The sequence below is a fragment of the Oncorhynchus mykiss genome, chromosome 3 (assembly GCF_013265735.2).
Source record: "Oncorhynchus mykiss isolate Arlee chromosome 3, USDA_OmykA_1.1, whole genome shotgun sequence".
NCBI lineage: Eukaryota > Metazoa > Chordata > Actinopteri > Salmoniformes > Salmonidae > Oncorhynchus > Oncorhynchus mykiss.
The window spans coordinates 18,236,259-18,260,464 of record NC_048567.1 but is presented as its reverse complement, the minus strand read 5'-3'; the positions used below and the strand labels follow the sequence as shown (position 1 = coordinate 18,260,464).

At 43.5% G+C, this 24,206-nt stretch overlaps 1 protein-coding gene across 1 annotated transcript; it reads left to right on the top strand.

Annotated features, from left to right (window-relative positions):
- Nucleotides 1-12,330: 12,330 nt before the first annotated feature.
- LOC110511716 (G-protein coupled receptor family C group 6 member A-like) lies at nt 12,331-22,721 on the top strand. Its single transcript, XM_021592518.2, has 8 exons — nt 12,331-12,710; nt 16,341-16,506; nt 16,630-16,752; nt 16,931-17,713; nt 19,970-20,182; nt 20,657-20,780; nt 21,012-21,316; nt 21,510-22,721. The coding sequence occupies exons 1-8, from the start codon at nt 12,514-12,516 to the stop codon at nt 22,374-22,376; spliced, it is 2,778 nt and encodes a 925-aa protein (XP_021448193.2). The 5' UTR covers nt 12,331-12,513; the 3' UTR covers nt 22,377-22,721.
- Nucleotides 22,722-24,206: the final 1,485 nt, after the last annotated feature.

Below are 24,206 nucleotides of genomic sequence, written 5' to 3'. Positions count from 1 at the left end.
AAAAGCAGTTTTCCGACACATCTCCTCTCCTTCTCACTATCACGCATTAGTTTCGCTTCCCCACCCGCCATTTTTAAAAAGACCCGACGGAGCTCATTGCCTCCTTGAATTATGCAGAAACGGGCAGCTTGGAGGTCATGTCATTAATTTTGTTGGAAAGGAGAGAAATTATGCTTTACAAAGGTATTGACATTACAGTTGATCTGGAAGTATTAGGTTTTTGGGGCGCTAAAATAAGGTCAACTGTACGGTTAGCTAGTTGGCTTCAACTTCACATACTGTAGATAGCTAGTTAATTTAATTAAATATCATCAGCTACCTAACTTCATATTAGCTAGCTATATTGATGTATTCATTACTGTAAAAAAAATAATTCAAAAGCATTTGTAGGTAGCTAGCTAACAGCCATGGAGGAGGGTGAAAGGATAGCCGTAAAAGTGAGAGTAGGCTATTCTGGATAGGGATGGTACTTTTGTGTAGTTCCTGTCCCTAGAAGTGAGAACGGAGATAATAGCAACATAATAGTCAGTGCGGTTTAATTTGACTATAATAAAGTTTGTTTCTTGTGATGTTTTCTGTCTAAAAATAAAGAGCGCTATGAAAGCCTACGGATCCGCAGTCAAACGACCACCCCTCATCACTGTCAAACGCTCCCTAAAACACTTCTGTGCCTTTCTAATCGACCTGGCCCGGGTATCCTGGAAGGAAATTTAACTCATCCCGTCAGTTGAGGATGCCTGGTCATTCTTTAAAAGTAACTTCCTCACCATTTTAGATAAGCACGCTCTGTTCAAAAAATGCAGAACTAAGAACAGATATAGCCCTTGGTTCACTCCAGACCTGACTGCCCTCGACCAGCACAAAAACATCCTGTGGCGGACTGCAATAGCATCGAATAGTCCCCGCGATATGCAACTGTTCAGGGAAGTCAGGAACCAATACACGCAGTCAGTCAGGAAAGCAAAGGCCAGCTTCTTCAGGCAGAAATTTGCATCCTGTAGCTCTAACTCCAAAATGTTCTGGGACACTGTGAAGTCCATGGAGAACAAGAGCACCTCCTCCCAGCTGCCCACTGCACTGAGGCTAGGTAACACGGTCACCACCGATAAATCCATGATTATCGAAAACTTCAACAAGCATTTCTCAACGGCTGGCCATGCCTTCCTCCTGGCTACTCCAACCTCGCCCAACAGCTCCCCCCCCCCCCCCCCCCCCCCCGCAGCTACTCGCCCAAGCCTCTCCAGGTTCTCCTTTACCCAAATCCAGATAGCAGATGTTGTGAAAGAGCTGCAAAACTTGGACCCGTACAAATCAGCTGGGCTTGACAATCTGGGCCCTCTATTTCTGAAACTATCCGCCGCCATTGTCGCAACCCCTATTACCAGCCTGTTCAACCTCTCTTTCATATCATCTGAGATCCCCAAGGATTGGAAAGCTGCCGCAGTCATCCCCCTCTTCAAAGGGGGAGACACCCTGGACCCAAACTGTTACAGACCTATATCCATCCTGCCCTGCCTATCTAAGGTCTTCGAAAGCCAAGTCAACAAACAAGTCACTGACCATCTCGAATCCCACCGTACCTTCTCCGCTGTGCAATCTGGTTTCCGAGCCGGTCACGGGTGCACCTCAGCCACGCTCAAGGTACTAAACGATATCATAACTGCCATAGATAAAAGACAGTACTGTGCAGCCATATTCATCGACCTTGCCAAGGCTTTCGACTCAATCACCATATTCTTATCGGCAGACTCAGTAGCCTCGGTTTTTCTAATGACTGCCTTGCCTGGTTCACCAACTACTTTGCAAACAGAGTTCAGTGTGTCAAATCGGAGGGCATGCTGTCCGGTCCTCTGGCAGTCTCTATGGGGGTGCCACAGGGTTCAATTCTCGGGCCGACTCTTTTCTCTGTATACAGTATATCAATGATGTTGCTCTTGCTGCGGGCGATTCCCTGATCCACCTCTACGCAGACGACATCATTCTGTATACGTCTGGCCCGTCCTTGGACACTGTGCTATCTAACCTCCAAACGAGCTTCAATGCCATACAACATTCCTTCCGTGGCCTCCAACTGCTCTTAAACGCTAGTAAAAACCAAATGCATGCTTATCAACCGTTCGCTGCCTGCACCCGCACGCCCGACTAGCATCACCACCCTGGATGGTTCCGACCTAGAATACGTGGACATCTATAAGTACCTAGGTGTCTGGCTAGACTGTAAACTCTCCTTCCAGACTCATATCAAACATCTCCAATATAAAATCAAATCTAGAGTTGGCTTTCTATTCCGCAACAAAGCCTCCTTCACTCACGCCGCCAAACTTACCCTAGTAAAACTGACTATCCTACCGATCCTCGACTTCGGCGATGTCGTCTACAAAATAGCTTCCAATACTCTACTCAGCAAACTGGATGCAGTTTATCACAGTGCCGTCCGTTTTGTTACTAAAGCACCTTATACCACCCACCACTGCGACCTGTATGCTCCAGTCGGCTGGCCCTCGCTACATATTCGTCGCCAGACCCACTGGCTCCAGGTCATCTACAAGTCCATGCTAGGTAAAGCTCCGCCTTATCTCAGTTCACTGGTCACGATGGCAACACCCACCCGTAGCACGCGCTCCAGCAGGTGTATCTCACTGATCATCCCTAAAGCCAACACCTCATTTGGCCGCCTTTTGTTCCAGTTCTCTGCTGCCTGTAACTGGAACGAATTGCAAAAATCACTGAAGTTGGAGACTTTTATCTCCCTCACCAACTTCAAACATCTGCTATCTGAGTCTATCTGTAAATAGCCCACCCAATTTTACCTACCTCATCCCCATGCTGTTTATATTTATTTACTTGTTCTGCTCTTTTGCACACCAATATCTCTACCTGTACATGACCATCTGATCATTTATCACTCCAGTGTTAATTTGCAAAATTTGTAATTATTCGCCTACCTCCTCATGCCTTTTGCACACAATGTATATAGACTCTCTTTTTTTTCTACTGTGTTATTGACTTGTTAATTGTTTACTCCATGTGTAACTCTGTGTTGTTGTCTGTTCACACTGCTTTGCTTTATATTGGCCAGGTCGCAGTTGCAAATGAGAACTTGTTCTCAACTAGCCTACCTGGTTAAATAAAGGTGAAAATTTTTTTTGTTTTTGCCTTAGCACTGCACAGCTGATTCAAATGATCAACTTAGATTCAAGCTTCAAGGGGTATTTATTTATTCATTTGTGATGCTATCCTTGATATGATCCTGTTATTGTCACATGCTAGACATGCACATATGTGTCCATGCATCTATCAATCCAACGTTATCATGATTTGTTATCAGGGATATTATACTTTAGTAATCCACAATGACCTGGTGATGTAAAAGTCTAATAATTACATTGTCTCCCACATTCCTACAGATACCTTGTCACTGGAGATTCCTTCAAAACGAATGCCTACAGTTACAGTGCCTTGCGAAAGTATTCGGCCCCCTTGAACTTTGCGACCTTTTGCCACATTTCAGGCTTCAAACATAAAGATATAAAACTGTATTTTTTTGTGAAGAATCAACAACAAGTGGGACACAATCATGAAGTGGAACAACATTTATTGGATATTTCAAACTTTTTTTAACAAATCAAAAACTGAAAAATTGGGCGTGCAAAATTATTCAGCCCCTTTACTTTCAGTGCAGCAAACTCTCTCCAGAAGTTCAGTGAGGATCTCTGAATGATCCAATGTTGACCTAAATGACTAATGATGATAAATACAATCCACCTGTGTGTAATCAAGTCTCCGTATAAATGCACCTGCACTGTGATAGTCTCAGAGGTCCGTTAAAAGCGCAGAGAGCATCATGAAGAACAAGGAACACACCAGGCAGGTCCGAGATACTGTTGTGAAGAAGTTTAAAGCCGGATTTGGATACAAAATTATTTCCCAAGCTTTAAACATCCCAAGGAGCACTGTGCAAGCGATAATATTGAAATGGAAGGAGTATCAGACCACTGCAAATCTACCAAGACCTGGCCGTCCCTCTAAACTTTCAGCTCATACAAGGAGAAGACTGATCAGAGATGCAGCCAAGAGGCCCATGATCACTCTGGATGAACTGCAGAGATCTACAGCTGAGGTGGGAGACTCTGTCCATAGGACAACAATCAGTCGTATATTGCACAAATCTGGCCAAGAAGAAAGCCATTTCTTAAAGATATCCATAAAAAGTGTTGTTTAAAGTTTGCCACAAGCCACCTGGGAGACACACCAAACATGTGGAAGAAGGTGCTCTGGTCAGATGAAACCAAAATTGAACTTTTTGGCAACAATGCAAAACGTTATGTTTGGCGTAAAAGCAACACAGCTCATCACCCTGAACACACCATCCCCACTGTCAAACATGGTGGTGGCAGCATCATGGTTTGGGCCTGCTTTTCTTCAGCAGGGACAGGGAAGATGGTTAAAATTGATGGGAAGATGGATGGAGCCAAATACAGGACCATTCTGGAAGAAAACCTGATGGAGTCTGCAAAAGACCTGAGACTGGGACGGAGATTTGTCTTCCAACAAGACAATGATCCAAAACATAAAGCAAAATCTACAATGGAATGGTTCAAAAATAAACATATCCAGGTGTTAGAATGGCCAAGTCAAAGTCCAGACCTGAATCCAATCGAGAATCTGCGGAAAGAACTGAAAACTGCTGTTCACAAATGCTCTCCATCCAACCTCACTGAGCTCGAGCTGTTTTGCAAGGAGGAATGGGAAAAAATGTCAGTCTCTCGATGTGCAAAACTGATAGAGACATACCCCAAGCGACTTACAGCTGTAATCGCAGCAAAAGGTGGCGCTACAAAGTATTAACTTAAGGGGGCTGAATAATTTTGCACGCCCAATTTTTCAGTTTTTTGATTTGTTAAAAAAGTTTGAAATATCCAATAAATGTCGTTCCACTTCATGATTGTGTCCCACTTGTTGTTGATTCTTCACAAAAAAATACAGTTTTATATCTTTATGTTTGAAGCCTGAAATGTGGCAAAAGGTCGCAAAGTTCAAGGGGGCCGAATACTTTTGCAAGGCACTGTAACCTGTAGGGTCCTGCAAGGTTGGGTGACCAGGGCCATCTGGGACTGCCTCCTGGAGGAATTCAGATCTGTGAAGGCTACCTGTCCTGCATAAGTCCATGGTAGACTTGTTTACGTAATGCTGTGCGTTTTGTTTCTAACCTTACTTTGCTATCTGACAACTTTACAGTTTTTACTTTTTAATTACCGTTTATATTTTTTGTTTACCCCTCACTCAACTTTTCTTTTTTTTTCTCAACTTTTTCACTCCGAACGCTTTATCTGGACGTGGTTCGTCAGGACCTCCACCAGCCGAAGCTAAGTAGTAACATTAACATTTCTTCTTATTGCAGTCGCTTCACTCATAATATAGGAGAACGATCGCCTTACGGCAAGGACAGCTGTGCTGCAAGCCCAGCTTCAGACTCAATCGTTAGGCAAGGGTCATTTCAGTGTAGGAAAGGATGAAACAGCATCTGTGCCATCAGTAAGTACAGATAGTAGTATAAATCCCCTCGCACGGTCCTATCAGCCGGACAACTTTCTCATGGCTTCTGGAGGGAAATGCTGTAGGAATGCTCAACCGGTGTCGCTCACTCAGCCAACAGAAACTTTCAACCGGTTCTCCCCATTAAGCAGTGAGTCGGAGTCAGAGGCCGAGCCTTCTCTGGTCTCTACTCCTCCCGTTACGGGGTCTGAGACGCCGAAGCCTCCCACCATTAGCTCTGACAAATTGAAAACCCTAGTCATTGGCGACTCCATTACCTGCAGTATTAGACTTAAAATGAATCATCCAGCGATCATACATTGTTTACCAGGGGGCAGGGCTACCGACGTTAAGGCTAATCTGAAGATGGTGCTGGGTAAAGCTAAAACTGGCGAGTGTAGAGAGTATAGGGATATTGTTATCCACATCGGCATCAACGATGTTAGGATGAAACAGTCAGAGGTCACCAAGCACAACATTGCTTCAGCGTGTAAATCATCTAGAAAGATGTGTCGGCATCGAGTAATTGTCTCTGGCCACCTCCCAATTAGGGGGAGTGATGAGCTCTACAGCAGTCTCACAACTCGAACGCTGGTTGAAAACTGTTTTCAGCCCCTCCCAAAAGATAGAATTTGTAGATAATTGACCCTCTTTCTGGGACCAAACCTGGCCTGTTGAGGAGTGACTGACTCCATCCTATCTGGAGGGGTGCTCTCATCGTATCTACGAACATAGACAGGGCTCTAACTCCCCTAGCTCCACAAGAAATAGGGTGCAGGACAGGCAGCTGTTAGCCAGCCTGCCAGCTTAGTGGAGTCTGCCACTAGCACAGTCAGTGTAGTCAGCTCAGCTATCCCCATTGAGACCGTGTATGTGTCTCGACCTAGGTTGGGCAAAATTAAACATGGCGGTGCTCGCCTTAGCAATCTCACTTGAATAAAGATCTCCTCCATTCCTGCCATTATTGAAAGAGATTGTGATACCTTTTCACGCCCTGACTTTAGAGATCCTTTTTATGTCTCTATTTTGGTTTGGCCAGGGCGTGAGTTGGGGTGGGCATTCTATGTTTTGTGTTTCTATGATTTTCTATTTCTATGTTTTGGCCGGGTATGGTTCTCAATCAGGGACAGCTGTCTATTGTTGTCTCTGATTGGGATCCATACTTAGGTACCCTTTTTCCCACCTGTGTTTGTGGGAGGTTAACTTTGTTTGATGACACATAGCCTGAAGCGTCAAGGTTTGTTTGGTATTGTTTATTGTTTTGTCGGCGTCATTTCTTAAATAAAGTAAAATGTACACTCACCACGCTGCACCTTGGTCCTGATCCTTCAACAGCTGTGACATACCTCACATCTCAAAATAGGGCTACTTAATGTTAGATCCCTCACTTCCAAAGCAGTTATAGTCAATGAACTAATCACTGATCATAATCTTGATGTGATTGGCCTGACTGAAACATGGCTTAAGCCTGATGAATTTACTGTGTTAAATGAGGCCTCACCTCCTGGTTACATTAGTGACCATATCTCCCGCGCATCGCGCAAAGGCGGCGGTGTTGCTAACATTTATGATAGCAAATTTCAATTTGCAAAAAAAAAACTGACGTTTTTAAGCTTTGAGTCATGAAATCTATGCAGCCTACTCAATCACTTTTTATAGCTACTGTTTACAGGCCTCCTGGGCCATATACAGCGTTCCTTACTGAGTTCCATGAATTCCTATCGGACCTTGTAGTCATAAAAGATAATATTCAAATTTTTGGTGACTTTAATATTCACATGGAAAAGTCCACAGACCCACTCCAAAAGACTTTCGGAGCCATCATCGACTCAGTGAGTTTGTTACATGGAATAAATGTTGTGGATCTTAATGTTTTTCCTCAAAATCCTAGACTATCCGACCACCATTTTATTACGTTTGCAATCGCAACAAATAATCTGCTCAGACCCCAACCAAGATTCATCAAAAGTCGTGCTATAAATTCTCAGACAACCCAAAGATTCCTTGATGCCCTTCCAGACTCCCTCTGCCTACCCAAGGACGTCAGAGGACAAATATCTGTTAACCCCTTAACTGAGGAACTCAATTTAACCTTGCGCAAAACCCTAAGTGCAGTCGTACCCCTAGAAACTAAAAACATTTGTCATAAGAAACTAGCTCCCTGGTATACAGAAAATACCAGAGCTCTGAAGCAAGCTTCCAGAAAATTGGAACGGAAATGGCGCCACACCAAACTGGAAGTCTTCCGACTAGCTTGGAAAGACAGTACCGTGCAGTATCGAAGAGCCCTCACTGCTGCCCGATCATCCTATTTTTCCAATTTAATTGAGGAAAATAAGAACAATCCAACATTTATTTTTGATACTGTCGCAAAGCTAACTAAAAAGCAACATTCCCCAAAGGAGGATGGCTTTCACTTCAGCAGTAATAAATGCATTAACTTCTTTGAGGAAAAGATCATGATCATTAGAAAGCAAATTACGGACTCCTCTTTAAATCTGCGTGTTCCTCCAAAGCTCAGTTGTCGTGAGTTTGCACAACTCTGCCAGGACCTAGGATCAAGGGAGACACTTGAGTGTTTTGGTACTATATCTCTTGACACAATGATGAAAATAATCATGGCCTCTAAACCTTCAAGCTGCATACTGGACCCTATTCCAACTAAACTACTGAAAGAACTGCTTCCTGTGCTCGGCCCTCCTATGTTGAACATAATAAACGGCTCTCTATCCACCGGATGTGTACCAAACTCACTAAAAGTGGCAGTAATAAAGCCTCTCTTGAAAAAGCCAAACCTAGACCCAGAAAATATAAAAAACTATCAGCCTATATGGAATCTCCCATTCCTCTCAAAAATTTTAGAAAAAGCTGTTGCATAGCAACTCACTGCCTTCCTGAAGACAAACAATGTATACGAAGTGCTTCAGTCTGATATTAGACCCCATCATAGCATTGAGACTGCACTTGTGAAGGTGGTAAATTACCTTTTAATGGCGTCAGACCGAGGCTCTGCATCTGTCCTCGTGCTCCTAGACCTTAGTGCTGCTTTTGATACCATCGATCACCACATTCTTTTGGAGAGATTGGAAACCCAAATTGGTCTACACGGACAAGTTCTGGCCTGGTTTAGATCTTATCTGTCGGAAAGATATCAGTTTGTCTCTGTGGATGGTTTGTCCTCTGACAAATCAACTGTACATTTCGGTGTTCCTCAAGGTTCCATTTTAGGACCACTATTGTTTTCATTATATATTTTATCTCTTGGGGATGTCATTCGGAAACACAATGTTAACAGTCACTGCTATGCGGATGACACACAGCTGTACATTTCGATGAAACATGGTGAAGCCTGTGTTTCAGACATAAGGAAGTGGATGGCTGCAAACATTCTACTTTATACTCGGACAAAACAGAGATGGTTGTTCTAGGTCCCAAGAAACAAAGAGATCTTCTCTTGAATCTGACAATTAATTTTGATGGTTGTACAGTCATCTCAAATAAAACTGTGAAGGACCTCGGCGTTACTCTAGACCCTGATCTAGACCCTGATCTCTCTTTTGACGAACATGTGTGCCAGAGGAGAAGTCTGCTGCTCTGCAGGATACTTCAAGGATAGGGTCCAACAACGCAGCAAGAGATGCAATCCGTGTGCGGGAGATCTTCACCTCCTACTTCTTTGAAGAGGGTGCTGTTCTGTTACAGGAATTAAATTCCTACATGTTTTAATACCGAATTAAAATGAAACACTCTGTCAATTCCTAAGAATTTGTAAGACTCTTATTTGCATAAAATGGACAGAGACCAGTCTCAAAATCAATCAGCAGCGTTTATTCTCAAGAGTACTGAACATGATACAGGTTATAAACTGAAAATGACGTGATTCGTTTTCGTACTACCCCGTCTCATCTCCACTCCAGTACAATGGCTGTATAGTTCTCAAGCCTTCCCACATCGTCTCTCCCAACTTAGATAATTTATGACCCGAGCCAAGGTCTGCCTGTGTAGATAAGCATTCTAGCCAGTCTGACGATAAATTCATTCATTTCTACCAAGGAACAGACAGACATTGTTCGACTTCTTGATTATAATTACACACATTATATTCAGTACTAGGATAAAAAGAGAATTCATACATATACAGTAACATAATAGTATTCTGATTAGTCAGTCCTGATTGAAATGTATACATAATTAGTCATTATTGATTAAAAAAAATCCCTTAACATGTTCCCTGGCAACACCATAGACTACGCTATGCACAACCAAAGGCTCTTTTAAGAGGCATTCACATTGCAATAAGATTATTCTTCCATTTACTTAGCTATGTCAACTGCAGGTACTCAATTCCCAGATTCTCTCCCTTTGATTTCTACTTCTCAGGTGAGGTTGCTGTTTATAGGTAAGGGTGTGATGTCTGTACACAAACAACCTAGTCTATTTTAAATCACCCATATTGAAAAAATTTAGATCAATTAGACACCCTACAACACACACCTACACACTCATGTATCAATCTGATTGATGGATTGTGTTGTGCAGCAAGCAGGCCCGCGTGTATAAATATGGCTTTTTCCACCTTCAAAGAATAGGCAAGAGAGCCAACCATGGAGAATAGTAAGACACTTCATTATTTCTATAACTACACTATATGTTTGTCCTCGTGTGTCCGTTCATGTTTTTCAGCATAAAGTACTCTGCAGCCACTTAGTGTGGTGTGGACACCAGGTGAGGCCACACACGCAGATTCCTCTTGAACACTGTCTCTTTAAATACCTTATTTCTCAATAACAGTCTCTCCTTCACGTCATCCCTTTCTCCTCGTCTCCCTAAATCCTTTAGGTTATATCACCCTTTCTCCTCGTCTCCCTAAATCCTTTAGCTTATATCAGCTGTGTCGGTGAACCCCTCCCGCATCTGAACTGGCTACATAGAGGGCACAGCATGATCAGAGGTGAGAGGTCACTTGGTCAGGTCAACAGTAAGTATTATTAAGGAAATGCTTTACATTGAAATTCAGATCTTTTTCACTGCCTCCCACACCACCTTCGCGCTGCCCAAAGGTCCCCTGCCCTCTCCGCTTCTCACGCTTTCCTTCCATTGAAATGAATGCGAAGCTGATTTTCACCCTGCGGCAACCTGTGCTAGTGTATCATGCCCGTCAGTAATGATATCATAATAACTCATGGTGAGATGAAGGAAAAAACAAAAACTACAGAAGAACTCTGAGAGCCTGTGTTTTTATTCACCTGGAGATTGTTACAGACATACACTGCATCACACGACAGACGCTAGTTACTGAACCTAACCCGTCTGGTCCTGTACTGTGGCTGGCTGGCGGTGCTTCAATAAGGAGTACTTGCACAAGCAGGCCACTGAAACTTTGTCCCAATCCTACCGTAACATTGTCACAGATAATCGTAGACCTGGCTGAATGCTATACTGGCTTACGCAGCAAGTTACATGCGGCGCTGTTGCTACACTATGTATCTACATTACTGCAGCCAGTTTCATGCAACTGGTGTCCTGAATGTTATTCTTTTTTATTCTTTTTTTGTACTTGTTTACCCCTTTTTCTCCCCAATTTTGTGATATCGAATTAGTAGTTAGTCTTGTCCCATTGCTGCAACTCCCGTACGGATCGAACCCGGGTCTGTAGTGACACCTCTAGCAGCACGATGAAGTACCGTAGACCGCCGCACCACTCGGGAGGCCCCTGAATGTTATTCTAACCTTAATATTGCAGCCAGGGCCAAAGAGTAGAGAGGAGAGGAGCAGATAATAATAATTACAGTTTTTGACCATCTTTCCTTCAAATTAGCAGAAAGCCATTTGATCAGAATAATTAAGAATCTCCAGGTCAACCATAGACCATTTCTTTAACGTAAGAGACCCCAGAGAAAGAGATGTGCAGCTGCCTTCCAACATAATATGTCACTGGAATACACACATCATCATTATCATCTTGACACAATGTACATCCTCCACTGACACAGTACAACTACATTGAGGGGACGAAGCTGTTAGCTGATTATTTTTATGAGATCTCACTACTACAGAAGGTGCAGGATATATTTCCATCCAAGCTGTGACCACGATAATTATGCTGTAGGTGACAGTATTGTGCTAGTTGAGTGCCTGGATTTCCATCAATAATGGCTGATCCCATGCTGTGACTCCACTCTCCCAGGGTTTCTCAGGGGGAGTGTGATATCCAAAAACCACATGTCCATTTCACCACACAATGAATAGGTTACAGGCGTGTGAAACAAGACAAATATAAGCACCCCTAATAGACCCTTGAATCATTATTATTACATAGCCTGAATGAGGTTTATTGCTTACCATAGGAACAACATTTTAAAAATAAAAAGGGCAAAGACAAATGGTTGGATATCTTGTGAAATCAATGCATTGATGATGAAGGAGTGGCTAACAGGAGACAGTCAATAAATTAATTTATCTCTGAAATGTCAAGGTTAAACATTGTGACTCAATAAACACTTATGTGTAATTCAAGTGTTAAACGACCCAAGTGTTTAAAAGACAACTTGGGTATCATGAAATCAGTTATGTCTTTCATCTTGAACAAAAACATGTTTATATTGCAGATCAGTTGTGATGCATTTGTGTGACTGTCTGTCACCTGTAGCTGGAGTCAAGTGAGTCAGTCAGTGTGGATGTCTGTCAGAGTGGGCTGGGCGGGAGGGGGCAGGGTTATGCAGACATTAGATGGGATTAGGAGGAAGCAACAGGTGTGTTTTTATTTATTATGCTGACAGGTCACTGTGTCAGTCTGCTAGAGGAGAAAACAGAGTGAGAGAGAGAGAGAGAGAGAGAGAGAGAGAGAGAGAGAGAGAAAGAGAGAGAGAGAGAGAGAGGAGACAGACAGACACAGTCGGTGAAGGTTAGAGGGAGTGTGAGAGAAACTGCAAGGAGAGACACCAACATTGAGAATTGGACAGTATCAACAGAGAGGTGATGGAACCCATGGGTGATGTTCTCCACCTGTTAGTCATCCTGTCCTTGTTGGAGAAGGGCAATGCCAAAGTGGGACACTTCAAAGCAGCAGGAGCTACAGCACCAGGAGATATCATCATTGGAGGGCTGTTTCCCATCCATGAGGGAGTAGAGGAATCCCCCAACATCTCAGCACCCCATGAACCACATTGTGTCAGGTGAGTGTCAAGATAAGATAGGGTGTTGTATAAAGATTTTGAAAGAATCTGTATGTCTGTCTGTCTCTCACTCTCTATCCCACTCTCCCTCTGTAAAATGTCACATTAATATGCAATTATATCTCAAATAGAAGAGAATAGTATTTTTTTATTTGTTATGTTCCATTTGTTTTAACGTCTGTGTTTGGCTAGTGAGGGGTCAGGGGTCAATCCAACACATCCTGACTGATGGCAGCCCATTCTTGCATAATCAATGCTTGGAGTTTGTCAGAATTTGTTGTTTTTTGTTTGTCCACCTGCCTCTTGAGGATTGACCACAAGTTCTCAATGGGATTAAGGTCTGGGGAGTTTCCTGGCCATGGACCCAAGCCACTTAGTTATCACTTTTTTATAGTTATTATTATTTTTATTTTTTTAATTTGACACCTTTTTCTCCCCAATTTCGTGGTATCCAATTGTTTTAGGAGCTACTATTTTGTAGCCTTGTCTGCTTATTGCAGTCAGGATTAACGTCATAGAGGATACCACTGACTCAAAGAGGTCTCATGAGCCCCTCCTATATAGTAGAATCCTCTTTCAAGTTTCTAAAGACGGTTGACATGTAGTGTAAGCTGTAGGAAGTGAAACTTTATCCATATCTCAATGTGTATTCGGTAGGCCAAGCTTTGAAAAACTACAAACCTCAGATGTCCCACTTCCTGGTTGGATTTTTCTCAGGTTTTTGCCTGCCATATGAGTTCTGTTATACTCACAGACATCATTAAAACAGTTTTAGAAACTTCAGAGTGTTTTCTATCCTATACTAATAATAATATGCAAATATTAGCATCTGGGACAGAGTAGGAGGCAGTTCACTCTGGGCACGCTATTCATCCAAAAGTGAAAATGCTGCCCCCTATCCCAAAAGGGATAAGGAAATGCATAGGATATATTGTACCCTCCATGACTATTAAAACCTACCCTAACCAGAAACCGTGGATAGATGGTGGCATTCGCGCAAAACTGAAAGCGTGATCCACCGCATTTAACCATGGAAAGGTGACTGGGATTATGGCCAAATACAAACAGTGTAGTTATTCCGTCCGCAAGGCAATCAAACAAGCAAAATGTCGTTATAGAGACAAAGTGGAGTCGCGATTCAACGGCTCAGACACGAGACATGTGGCAGGGTCTACAGACAATCACAGGCTACAAAAAGAAAACCAGCCACGTCACGGACACAACATCTTGCTTACAGACAAACTAAACACCTTCTTTGCCCGCTTTGAGGATAATACAGTGCCACCGACGCGGCCCACTACCAAGGACTGTGGGCTCTCCTTCTCCGTGGCCGACGTGAGTAAGACATTTAAATGTGTTAACCCTCGGCTGCCGGCCCAGATGGCATCCCTAGCCGCGTCCTCAGAGCATGCGCAGACCAGCTGGCTGGTGTGTTTACGGACATGTTCAATCTCTTCCAATCCCAATCTGATGTCCCCACATGTCTCAAGATGGCCATCATTGCTCCTGTACCCGAGAAGGCAAAGGTAACTGAACTAAATAACTATCGCCCTGTAGCACTCACTTCTGTCATCATGAGGCTAGTCAAGGGTCATATCACCTTCACCTTACCTGTCACCCTAGACCCACTTCAATTTGCTTACCGCCCCAATAAGCACACAGACGATGCAATTGCCATAACACTGCACACTGCCCTATCCCATCTGGACAAGAGGAATACCTAGAGTATGTAAGAGTGTTGTTCATTGATTACAGATCAGTATTCAACACCATAGTACCCTCCAAGCTCATCATTAAGCTAGAGGCCCCGGGTCACAACCTCGCCCTGTGCAAATGGGTCCTGGACTTCCTTACGACTTCAGGAAACAGCAGAGGGCGCACCTCCCTATCCACATCAATGGACAGCAGTGGCGAAGGTGGAAAGTTTTACGATCCCGGACAAAATAAAATGGTCCACCCACACAGACAGTGTTGTAAAGGAGGCGCAACCCTCACAAACTTTTACAAATGCAGAATTAAGAGCATCCTTTCGGACTGCATCGCTGCCTGGTTCGGCAACTGTACCGCCCTCAACCGCAAAGCTCTCCAGAGGGTGGTGCAGTCTGCACAACGCATCACCGGGGGCAAACTACCTGCCCTCCAGGACACCTACCCTGTGTCACAGGAAGGCCAAAAATATAATCAAGAACAACAATCACCCGAGCCACTTTCTGTTCACCCCTGCTACCATCCAGAAGGCGAGGTCAGTACAGGTGCATCAAAGCTGGGACCGAGAGACTGAAAAACAGCATCTATCTCAAGGTCATCAGACTGTTAAACAGCCATCCCTAACACAGTGAGGCTGCCTCCTACATACAGACTTGAAATCATTGACAACTTTAATAAATGAATTACTTGTCACTTTAACAATGCCACTTTAATAATGTTTACATATCTTGCATTACTCATCTCATAGTGCCTTGCGAAAGTATTCGCCCCCCTTGAACTTTGCGACCTTTTGCCACATTTCAGGCTTCAAACATAAAGATATAAAACTGTATTTTTTTGTGAAGAATCAACAACAAGTGGGACACAATCATGAAGTGGAACGACATTTATTGGATATTTCAAACTTTTTTAACAAATCAAAAACTGAAAAATTGGGCGTGCAAAATTATTCAGCCCCCTTAAGTTAATACTTTGTAGCGCCACCTTTTGCTGCGATTACAGCTGTAAGTCGCTTGGGGTATGTCTCTATCAGTTTTGCACATCGAGAGACTGAAATTTTTTCCCATTCCTCCTTGCAAAACAGCTCGAGCTGTTTGGGAAATCTTTTTGTATCCAAATCCGACTTTAAACTTCTTCACAACAGTATCTCGGACCTGCCTGGTGTGTTCCTTGTTCTTCATGATGCTGTCTGCGCTTTTAACGGACCTCTGAGACTATCACAGTGTAGGTGCATTTATACGGAGACTTGATTACACACAGGTGGATTGTATTTATCATCATTAGTCATTTAGGTCAACATTGGATCATTCAGAGATCCTCACTGAACTTCTGGAGAGAGTTTGCTGCACTGAAAGTAAAGGGGCTGAATAATTTTGCACGCCCAATTTTTCAGTTTTTGATTTGTTAAAAAAGTTTGAAATATCCAATAAATGTTGTTCCACTTCATGATTGTGTCCCATTTGTTGTTGATTCTTCACAAAAAAAATACAGTTTTATATCTTTATGTTTGAAGCCTGAAATGTGGCAAAAGGTCGCAAAGTTCAAGGGGGCCGAATACTTTCGCAAGGCACTGTATGTATATATGTATACCATTTAGAATAAGGCTGTAAAGTAACAAAATGTGGAAAAAGTCAAGGGGTCTGAATACTTTTCGAATCCTCTCTCTCTCTCTCTCTCTCTCTCTCTCTCTCTCTCTCTCTCTCTCTCTCTCTCTCTCACTCTCACCCTCTGTGTGTGTGTGGTGTGTGATTCTGTCCGCATGTATGACTAAGTGTTCGTGAGAGAGAGTTGATTTGCACTGACAGGTTAACCACAGACAGTGTGATGATCCAACTATGCTTTATGTACCTTACACACACACACACACACACACACACACACACACACACACACACACACACACACACACACACACAAACACAGGTTCAACATGGTCGGGTTCACCCAGGCATTGGCTATGATCCACGCTGTAGAGTCGGCCAACAGATCCCCTGTCCTGACTACTCTAGGGATCTCTCTTGGGTACCGTATCCACGACTCCTGCTCTGATGTCACCACCGCTCTGAGGGCCTCAGCTGACTTCACACAGGTAAAGGCTCTTCAGCCAAAACGTTGGTCAGATTAATCCACAGCAAGAATAAACTATTTGTATAGTTTATCTTCTATTAATCAGCACCTCACATAAAGGTTGTACATGTTTTACTTCACACAGGATCCAAACACAGGAGCCAACACCTCCACCTGTTCCCCACCCATCATGGCCGTCATTGGGGCCTCTTCCTCTGAGATTTCCATCGCTGTTGCCCGGCAACTCAACCTGGAGCTCATTCCTCAGGTAAGCAGTCCAATCCCACCCACAAAGTGACGATTGATGTAACAAAAGGGTTGATAAAACAATAAATAACTAAGTTGTGTTGAATAAATTAAATAGACAGTAATGATGATACAGATGAAGGACAAAATCACTTCAACATTGGACAACCAGAAATAATTCTCTCTTCGAATCATCACAGATCAGTTACGCCTCCACTGCCATCATCCTGAGTGACAAGATCCGTTTCCCTGCATTCCTGAGGACCGTACCTAGCGACCTGTACCAGACACGGGCCATGGTCCAGTTGCTTAGCGACAGCAAATGGACCTGGGTCGGCGTGGTCACAACGGATGGAGACTACGGCCGCTCTGCCCTGGACAGCTTCGTCTCCCAGGCAACCGCCTCAGGGATTTGTGTGGCCTTCAAAGAGATCCTCCCTAACTCGCTAACCAGTCCTGACGGCGAATCAGCATTCAGACAAGCCACCGCCACCCTCCTCGGGAACCCCAATGTCAAGGTGGTGGTATCGTTCGCCAGGCCTATTCACATGATGTACCTGTACCAGGAGTTGAGGGTTTGGGGGTCGCTTCTGGGGGAGAAGGTGTGGGTGGCCAGTGATAGCTGGTCCTCATCCAAAGAGGTCCTGGGAGAGATGGACCTCCTAGATATCGGCCATGTGGTGGGCTTCTCCTTCAAAAGAGGGAACCTTGCTCCTTTCCATCGCTACCTGATGAATCTGATTAACATCAATGATGTCATAGGAAACAACTCCTTCCTAAAGGAGTTCTACTCACTGCTAAACGAGTCGGGAGATCCCGGGTTTAGGTCCTCCTTCACAGTCCCAGCAGAGATCCTGCTAAACAACAGCGATGCGAAAGTGGTCTTCAGTGTGGAGATGGCTGTCAGTGCCATCGCCCATGCAGTGGCTGATATCTGCAGCAGAAAGGACTGCAAGACACCAGGCACGGTCCAACCCTGGCAGGTAGCTACTGCACAATTCCTCATGTCTACAGCACATCAGACTGTACTTATATATTGTATCTCATGTAATATATCTCATATACACTGAATATACCAAATATGAGTAATACCTTCCTGATATGTAGCTGCACCCCTGAATTTGCCCTCAGAACAGCTTCAATTTGTCAGGGCATGGACTCTACAAGGTATCGAAAGTGGTCTACAGGGAAGCTAGCCCATGTTGACTCCAATGCATCACACAGTTGGGTCAAGTTGGCTGGATGTCCTTTTTGTAGTGGACCATTCTTGATACACACAGGAAACTGTTGAGCGTGAAAACCCCAGCCAGCGATGCAGTTCTTGACACCTGGCACATACAGTTGAAGTCGGAAGTTTACATAATACATTTAAATACATTTAAACTCAGTTTTTCACAAATGCAGCCATTTAATCCTAGTAAAAAATCCCTGTCTTAGGTCAGTTAGGATCACCACTTTATTTTAGGAATGTGAAATGTCAGAATAATAGTAGAGAGAACGATACATTTCAGCTTTTATTTTTTTCATCACATTCCCAGTGGGTCAGAAGTTTACATACACTCAATTAGTATTTGGTAGCATTGCCTTTAAATTGTTTAACTTGGGTCAAACGTTTCGGGTAGCCTTCATACAAGCCTCCCACAATAAGTTGGGGGAATTTTGGCCCATTCCTCCTGACAGAGCTGGTATAACTGAGTCAGGTTTGTAGGCCTCCTTGCTCACACATGCTTTTTCAGGTCTGCTCACACATTTTCTATGGGATTGAGTTCAGGGCTTTGTGATTGCCACTCCAATACCTTGACTTTGTTGTCCTTAAGCCATTTTGTCACAACTTTGGAAGTATGCTTGTGGTCATTGTCCATTTGGAAGACCCATTTGCGACCAAGATGTAACTTCCTGACTGATGTCTTGAGATGTTGCTTCAATATATCACATAATGTTACTCCCTCATGATGCCATCTATTTTGTGAAGTGCACCAGTCCCTCCTGCAGCAAAGCACCCCCACAACATGATACTGCCACCCCCGTGTTTCATGGTTGGGATGGTGAACTTCAGCTTGCAAGCCTCCCACTTTTTCCTCCAAACATAACATTGGTTATTATGGCCAAACAGTCAGACCAGAGGACATTTCTCCAAAAGTACGATCTTTGTCCCCATGTGCAGTTGCAAACCGTAGTCTAGCTTTTTTGTGGCGGTTTTGGAGCAGTGGCATCTTTATGTTGATATAGGACTCGTTTTACTGTGGATATAGATACTTTGGTACCTATATCCTCCAGCATCTCCACAAGGTCCTTTGCTGTTGTTCTAGGATTGATTTTCACTTTTCGCACCAAAATACGTTCATCTCTAGGAGACAGAACGTGTCTCCTTCATGGGCGGCATGACGGCTGCGTGGTCCCATGGTGTTTATACTTGCGTACTGTTTGTACAGATGAACGTGGTGCCTTCAGGCGTTTGGAAATTGCTCCCGAGGATGAACCAGACTTGTGGAGGTCTACAAAAAAAGTTCTGAGGTCTTGGCTGATTTCTTTTGATTTTCCCATGATGTCAAGCAAAGAAGCACTGAGTTTGAAGGTAGGCCTTCATACATACACAGGTACACCTCCAATTGACTCAAATGATGTTCATTAGCCTATCAGAAGCGTCTAAAGCCATGACATCACTTTCTGGAATTTTCCAAGCTGTTTAAAGGCACAGTCAACTTAGTGTATGTTAACTCCTGACCCACTGGAATTGTGAAACAGTGAATTATAAGTGAAATAATCTGTCTGTAAACTATTTCTGTCTGTGAAAAATGACTTGTGTCATGCACAAAGTAGATCTCCTAACCGAATTGCCAAAAATATAGTTTGTTAAAAAAAAACTATAGTTTGTTAACAAGAAATTTGTGGAGTGGTTGAAAAACGAGTTTCACTGACTCCAACCTAAGTGTATGTAAACTTCCGACTTCAACTGTACTATCATATCCCGTTCAAAGGCACTTAATGGTACACATACACAATAAAATAAAATAAACGTATTTAACCTGTCCCCTCCCCTTGATCTACACTGATTGAAGTGGATTTAACAAGTGACATGAATAAGGGATCACAGCTTTTGTCTGGATTCACCTGGTCAGTCTATTTCATGGAAAGAGCAGGTGTTCATAATGTTTTGTATACACAGTGTACTTTTGATATAGCTTGGGTCTATGGTATGTGTTTTTATATTTGAAAATATTTTTGCATATTTTTTTCAGGTGCTTGAAACCCTGAGGGGCAGTCGCTTTGAGCTGGAGGGGAAAAGCTACAGTTTTGACCAGAAAGGAGACATCAACCTGGGCTATGATGTAACCTTGTGGAGGTCTGTGAGAGGGGTCATCAACATCCATGACGTTGTAGCTGTGTACCATCCAATCAACAACAGCTTCAGCTATACCAGCGGAAACACCAACAATCTCACTGACCTGAGGGTAAGGGTAAGGGTTAGGTCTCAATCTCTTTTAGTCTGTTTGCTAGGCTGCCACACAAAGGTTCAAGTACACATACATATTAACCTGTTATTCTCATTTGACATACAGAGACAAAAACACAAACAGGTCGGAATGTCAAAAAATATACTTCTTCTTCCTCAAAGTGACTAAAGAAAACTAAACATGGAAATTCAATAACTCCTAATCAGTGAAACAATGGGCATTGTTTGAATGTGAAAACCACATACCTTGGCACATACTGGGAGCACCTGTCTGTTATCACACATTCCTGTGAGATCTCAGTTTGAATACACTTGGCATATTGAACATGGTTTTAAATCGAGAGAGAGTTTAAACTGTGCCCAGGAAACTGGCCTTACACGTAAAGGCTTATTTGAATACTACTATTAATAGAATTAAGTCACAGTTTTCTTGGGTCAGCCATTTAAATTAGTGCGTTGTGTCCCGGTGCAGGATGTGGTGTCTGTTTGCTCACCTAGCTGTGAACCTGGGAAGTTCAAGAAGTTTGCTCAGGGTCAGCACACCTGCTGCTATGAATGCATCAACTGCACTGAGAACCACTACTCCAACAACCCTGGTTAGTTCTCCTGTCCTGTCTCTCTATACACACCAGTGTACTATGTCTCTCCTCAGTAAACAGGTGTTGCCCTGTTGTTCACACAATCTTCCTCCATGTCTTCAATATGTTATCTAAGATTTCCCAACACTGTTCTTATCCAAAACAGTTAGTACTAGGCAACAACACACATATTTCTAAATGCTAGACAGTTGTTCAAGCACTATCCTACCTTACAACCCTTCTCTCCAGACATGGACCAGTGTCTCTCTTGTGACACAAAGAGAGAGTGGTCCCTGGAAGGGAGCTCTGGGTGTACCCACAAGACCCTGGAGTTCTTCTCCTGGCAGGATGGATTTGCGGAGGTGCTGCTGGCGCTGGCGGCCCTGGGCATCGTCCTGGTTCTCCTGGTGGGGGCGCTCTTCCTACACTACCACCAGACCCCCGTTGTGAAGGCTGCCGGGGGGCCTCTCTCCCAGATCATCCTGCTCTCTCTAGTGGGAAGTTTTGCTAGTGCTGTGTTCTTTGTAGGTCAACCCAGCAGCCTACAGTGTAAGGTATGTACGGTACACACAGTCCGAATGTACCAGTGTTATTTTGTGAATTCATGGTTTATTGTGTGTGTATTGTTCTGAACCTTTTGTTACTTTGTGGTAAGGAATTCAGTTTGTAAATGGAAAGCAGATATAAATACAAAGAGATAATACATTTCTGTCTCAATGTCTCATATCTTCTCATCTCATCATCAAGGTGCGTCAGGTGCTGTTTGGCCTCAGCTTCACCCTGTGTGTTTCCTGCATCTTGGTCAAGTCCCTGAAGATCCTGCTGGCCTTCCAGCTCAACCCTGACCGGAAGGATGTTCTCCGCCGCCTCTACCAACCGTATGCCATCATCTGTCTCTGCGTGGCCCTACAGGTCCTCACCTGCACCCTGTGGCTGGTCCTGCAGAGCCCCCGGGAGAAGGCCACAGTCTTCACCACCACTGTGTTGGCCGAGTGTGACGAAGGCTCCCAAGTGGCGTTTGGTGTGATGCTGTGCTACATCGCTGTCCTGGCGCTCGTATGTTTTGCCTGCGCGTTTAAAGGCCGCAAGCTGCCACAGAAGTACAACGAGGCCAGGTTCATCACCTTCAGCATGCTCCTCTACCTGATGTCCTGGCTGATATTTGTGCCCGTCTATGTGACCACCTCTGGGAAGTACCTGCCAGCAGTGGAGATGGTGGTCATCCTCATCTCCAACTATGGCATCCTCAGCTGTCATTTCTTCCCCAAGTGCTACGTCATCCTCTTCAAGAAGGAGCACAACACCAAGAGTGCCTTCATGAAGAACGTGTATGACTATTCCAGAAAGGGCATTACTGACTCTAGCTCTGTCTCTGAGATTTCAGTCTCTCAGACAGAAGGGTATCGCATCAGTCACCCTTACTCCATCAGTTCACCTTCCTTCTTCATGTCTCCTCCACCAGTAGAACCCACAGCACCTCAGAATTACTGGTCCGTTGACCAGAACATTCAGAGCATTGACACTGTAACCCATTGCACCGTCGTAGACCATGGAGTGTTTGTCACAGGTCAGCTGACTCGACCACACCATCTGAGGAGAAGCATGAGCCTATGAGTGGAGTGGAGCAGTGTCTGGAACTTTTACATCTTACAGTACATCACACAGTGTGTCTCTGTGATCCTATCTTTGGTTTGACTGTTCCCATTTTGCTTAGTCTACTGGTATGTTTTTTGCCCAAATTGGTTGTTGACTTTTACATTCAAGGCAATTTAGGTAACACTTTATTTGACACTGATATAGACATGATAAACAGGCATAAATTCTGTCATACAGTGTCATGTTTATCCAGGGGCGCAACTTTGGTTTTAGAAATTGTGGGGACATAATTTACACTACCGTAAGGACATCAAAATGATGAAATAACACATGGAATCATGTAGTAACCCAAAAAGTGTTAAACAAATCAAAATATATTTTATACTTGAGATTCTTCAAATAGCCACCCTTTTCCTTGATGACAGCTTTGCACACTCTTGGCATTCTCTCAACCAGCTTCATGAGGTAGTCACCCGGAATAGAATTCAATTAACAGGTGTGCTTTCTTAAAAGTTAATTTGTGGAATTTCTTTCCTTCTTAATGCGTTTGAGCCAATCAGTTGTGTTGTGACAAGGCAAGTTGGGTATACAGAAGATACCCTATTTGGTAAAAGACCAAGTCCATATTATAGGAAGAACAGCTTAAATAAGCAAAGAGAAACAACAGTCCATCATTACATTAAGACATGAAAGTCAGTCAATATGGAACATTTGAAGAGCTTTGAAAGTTTCTTCAAGTACAGTCGCAAAAACTATCAAGCAATATGATGAATATGGCTCTCATGAGGACTGCCACAGGAATGGAAGACACAGAGTTACCTCTGCTGCACGCAATAAGTTCATTAGAGTTACCAGCCTCAGAAATTGCTTCACACAGTTCAAATAACAGACACATCTCAACATCAACTGTTAAGAGGAGACTGTGAATCACGCCTTCATGGTCGAATTGGTGCAAAGAAATCACTACCAAAGGAGACCAATAAGAAAAAGAGACTTGCATGGGCCAAGAAACACACGCAATAGACATTACCGGTGGAAATTTGTTCTTTGGTCTGGAGTACAAATCTGACATTTTTGGTTCCAACCGCCGTGTCTTTGTGAGACGCTTGTGGGTGAACAGATGATCTCTCCATGTGTTTTTCCCACCGTAAAGCATGGAGAAGGAGGTGTTATGGTGTGGGGCTGCTTTGCTGGTGACATTGTCTGTGATTTATTTAGAATTCAAGGCACACTTACCAGCAGGGCTACCACAGCATTCTGCAGCAATACGCCGTCCCACCTGGGATGGGCTTAGTGGGACTATCATTTGTTTTTCAACAGGACAATGACCCAACACACCTACAGGATATGTAAGGGCTATTTGACCAAGAAGGAGAGTGATGGAGTGCTGCATCAGATGACCTGGCCTCCACAATCCACCGACTTTAACCAAATTGAGATGGTTCGGGATGGAAAAGCAGCCAATGTGGGAACTCCTTCAAGACTGTTGAAAAAGAATTCCAGGTGAATCTGGTTGAGGGAATGCCAAGCGTGTACATAGCTGTCATCAAGGCAAAGGGTGGCTATTTGAAGAATCTCAAATATAAAATATATTTTGATTTGTTTAACACTTTTTTGGTTACTACATGATTCCATATGTGTTATTTCCTAGTTTTGATGTCTTCGCTATTATTATACAATGTAGAAAATAGTAAAATAAAGAAAAACCCTTGAATGAGTAGGTGTCCAAAATTTTTTGTTCTACAAATTTTTGATGGGTAGTGTCTGTGCTAGAAAAATAGTCCTGTAGTTTAGAATCTGCATCATCTGACAATTACCGTATTGAGTGAGTTATTGGTACTTCCTGCT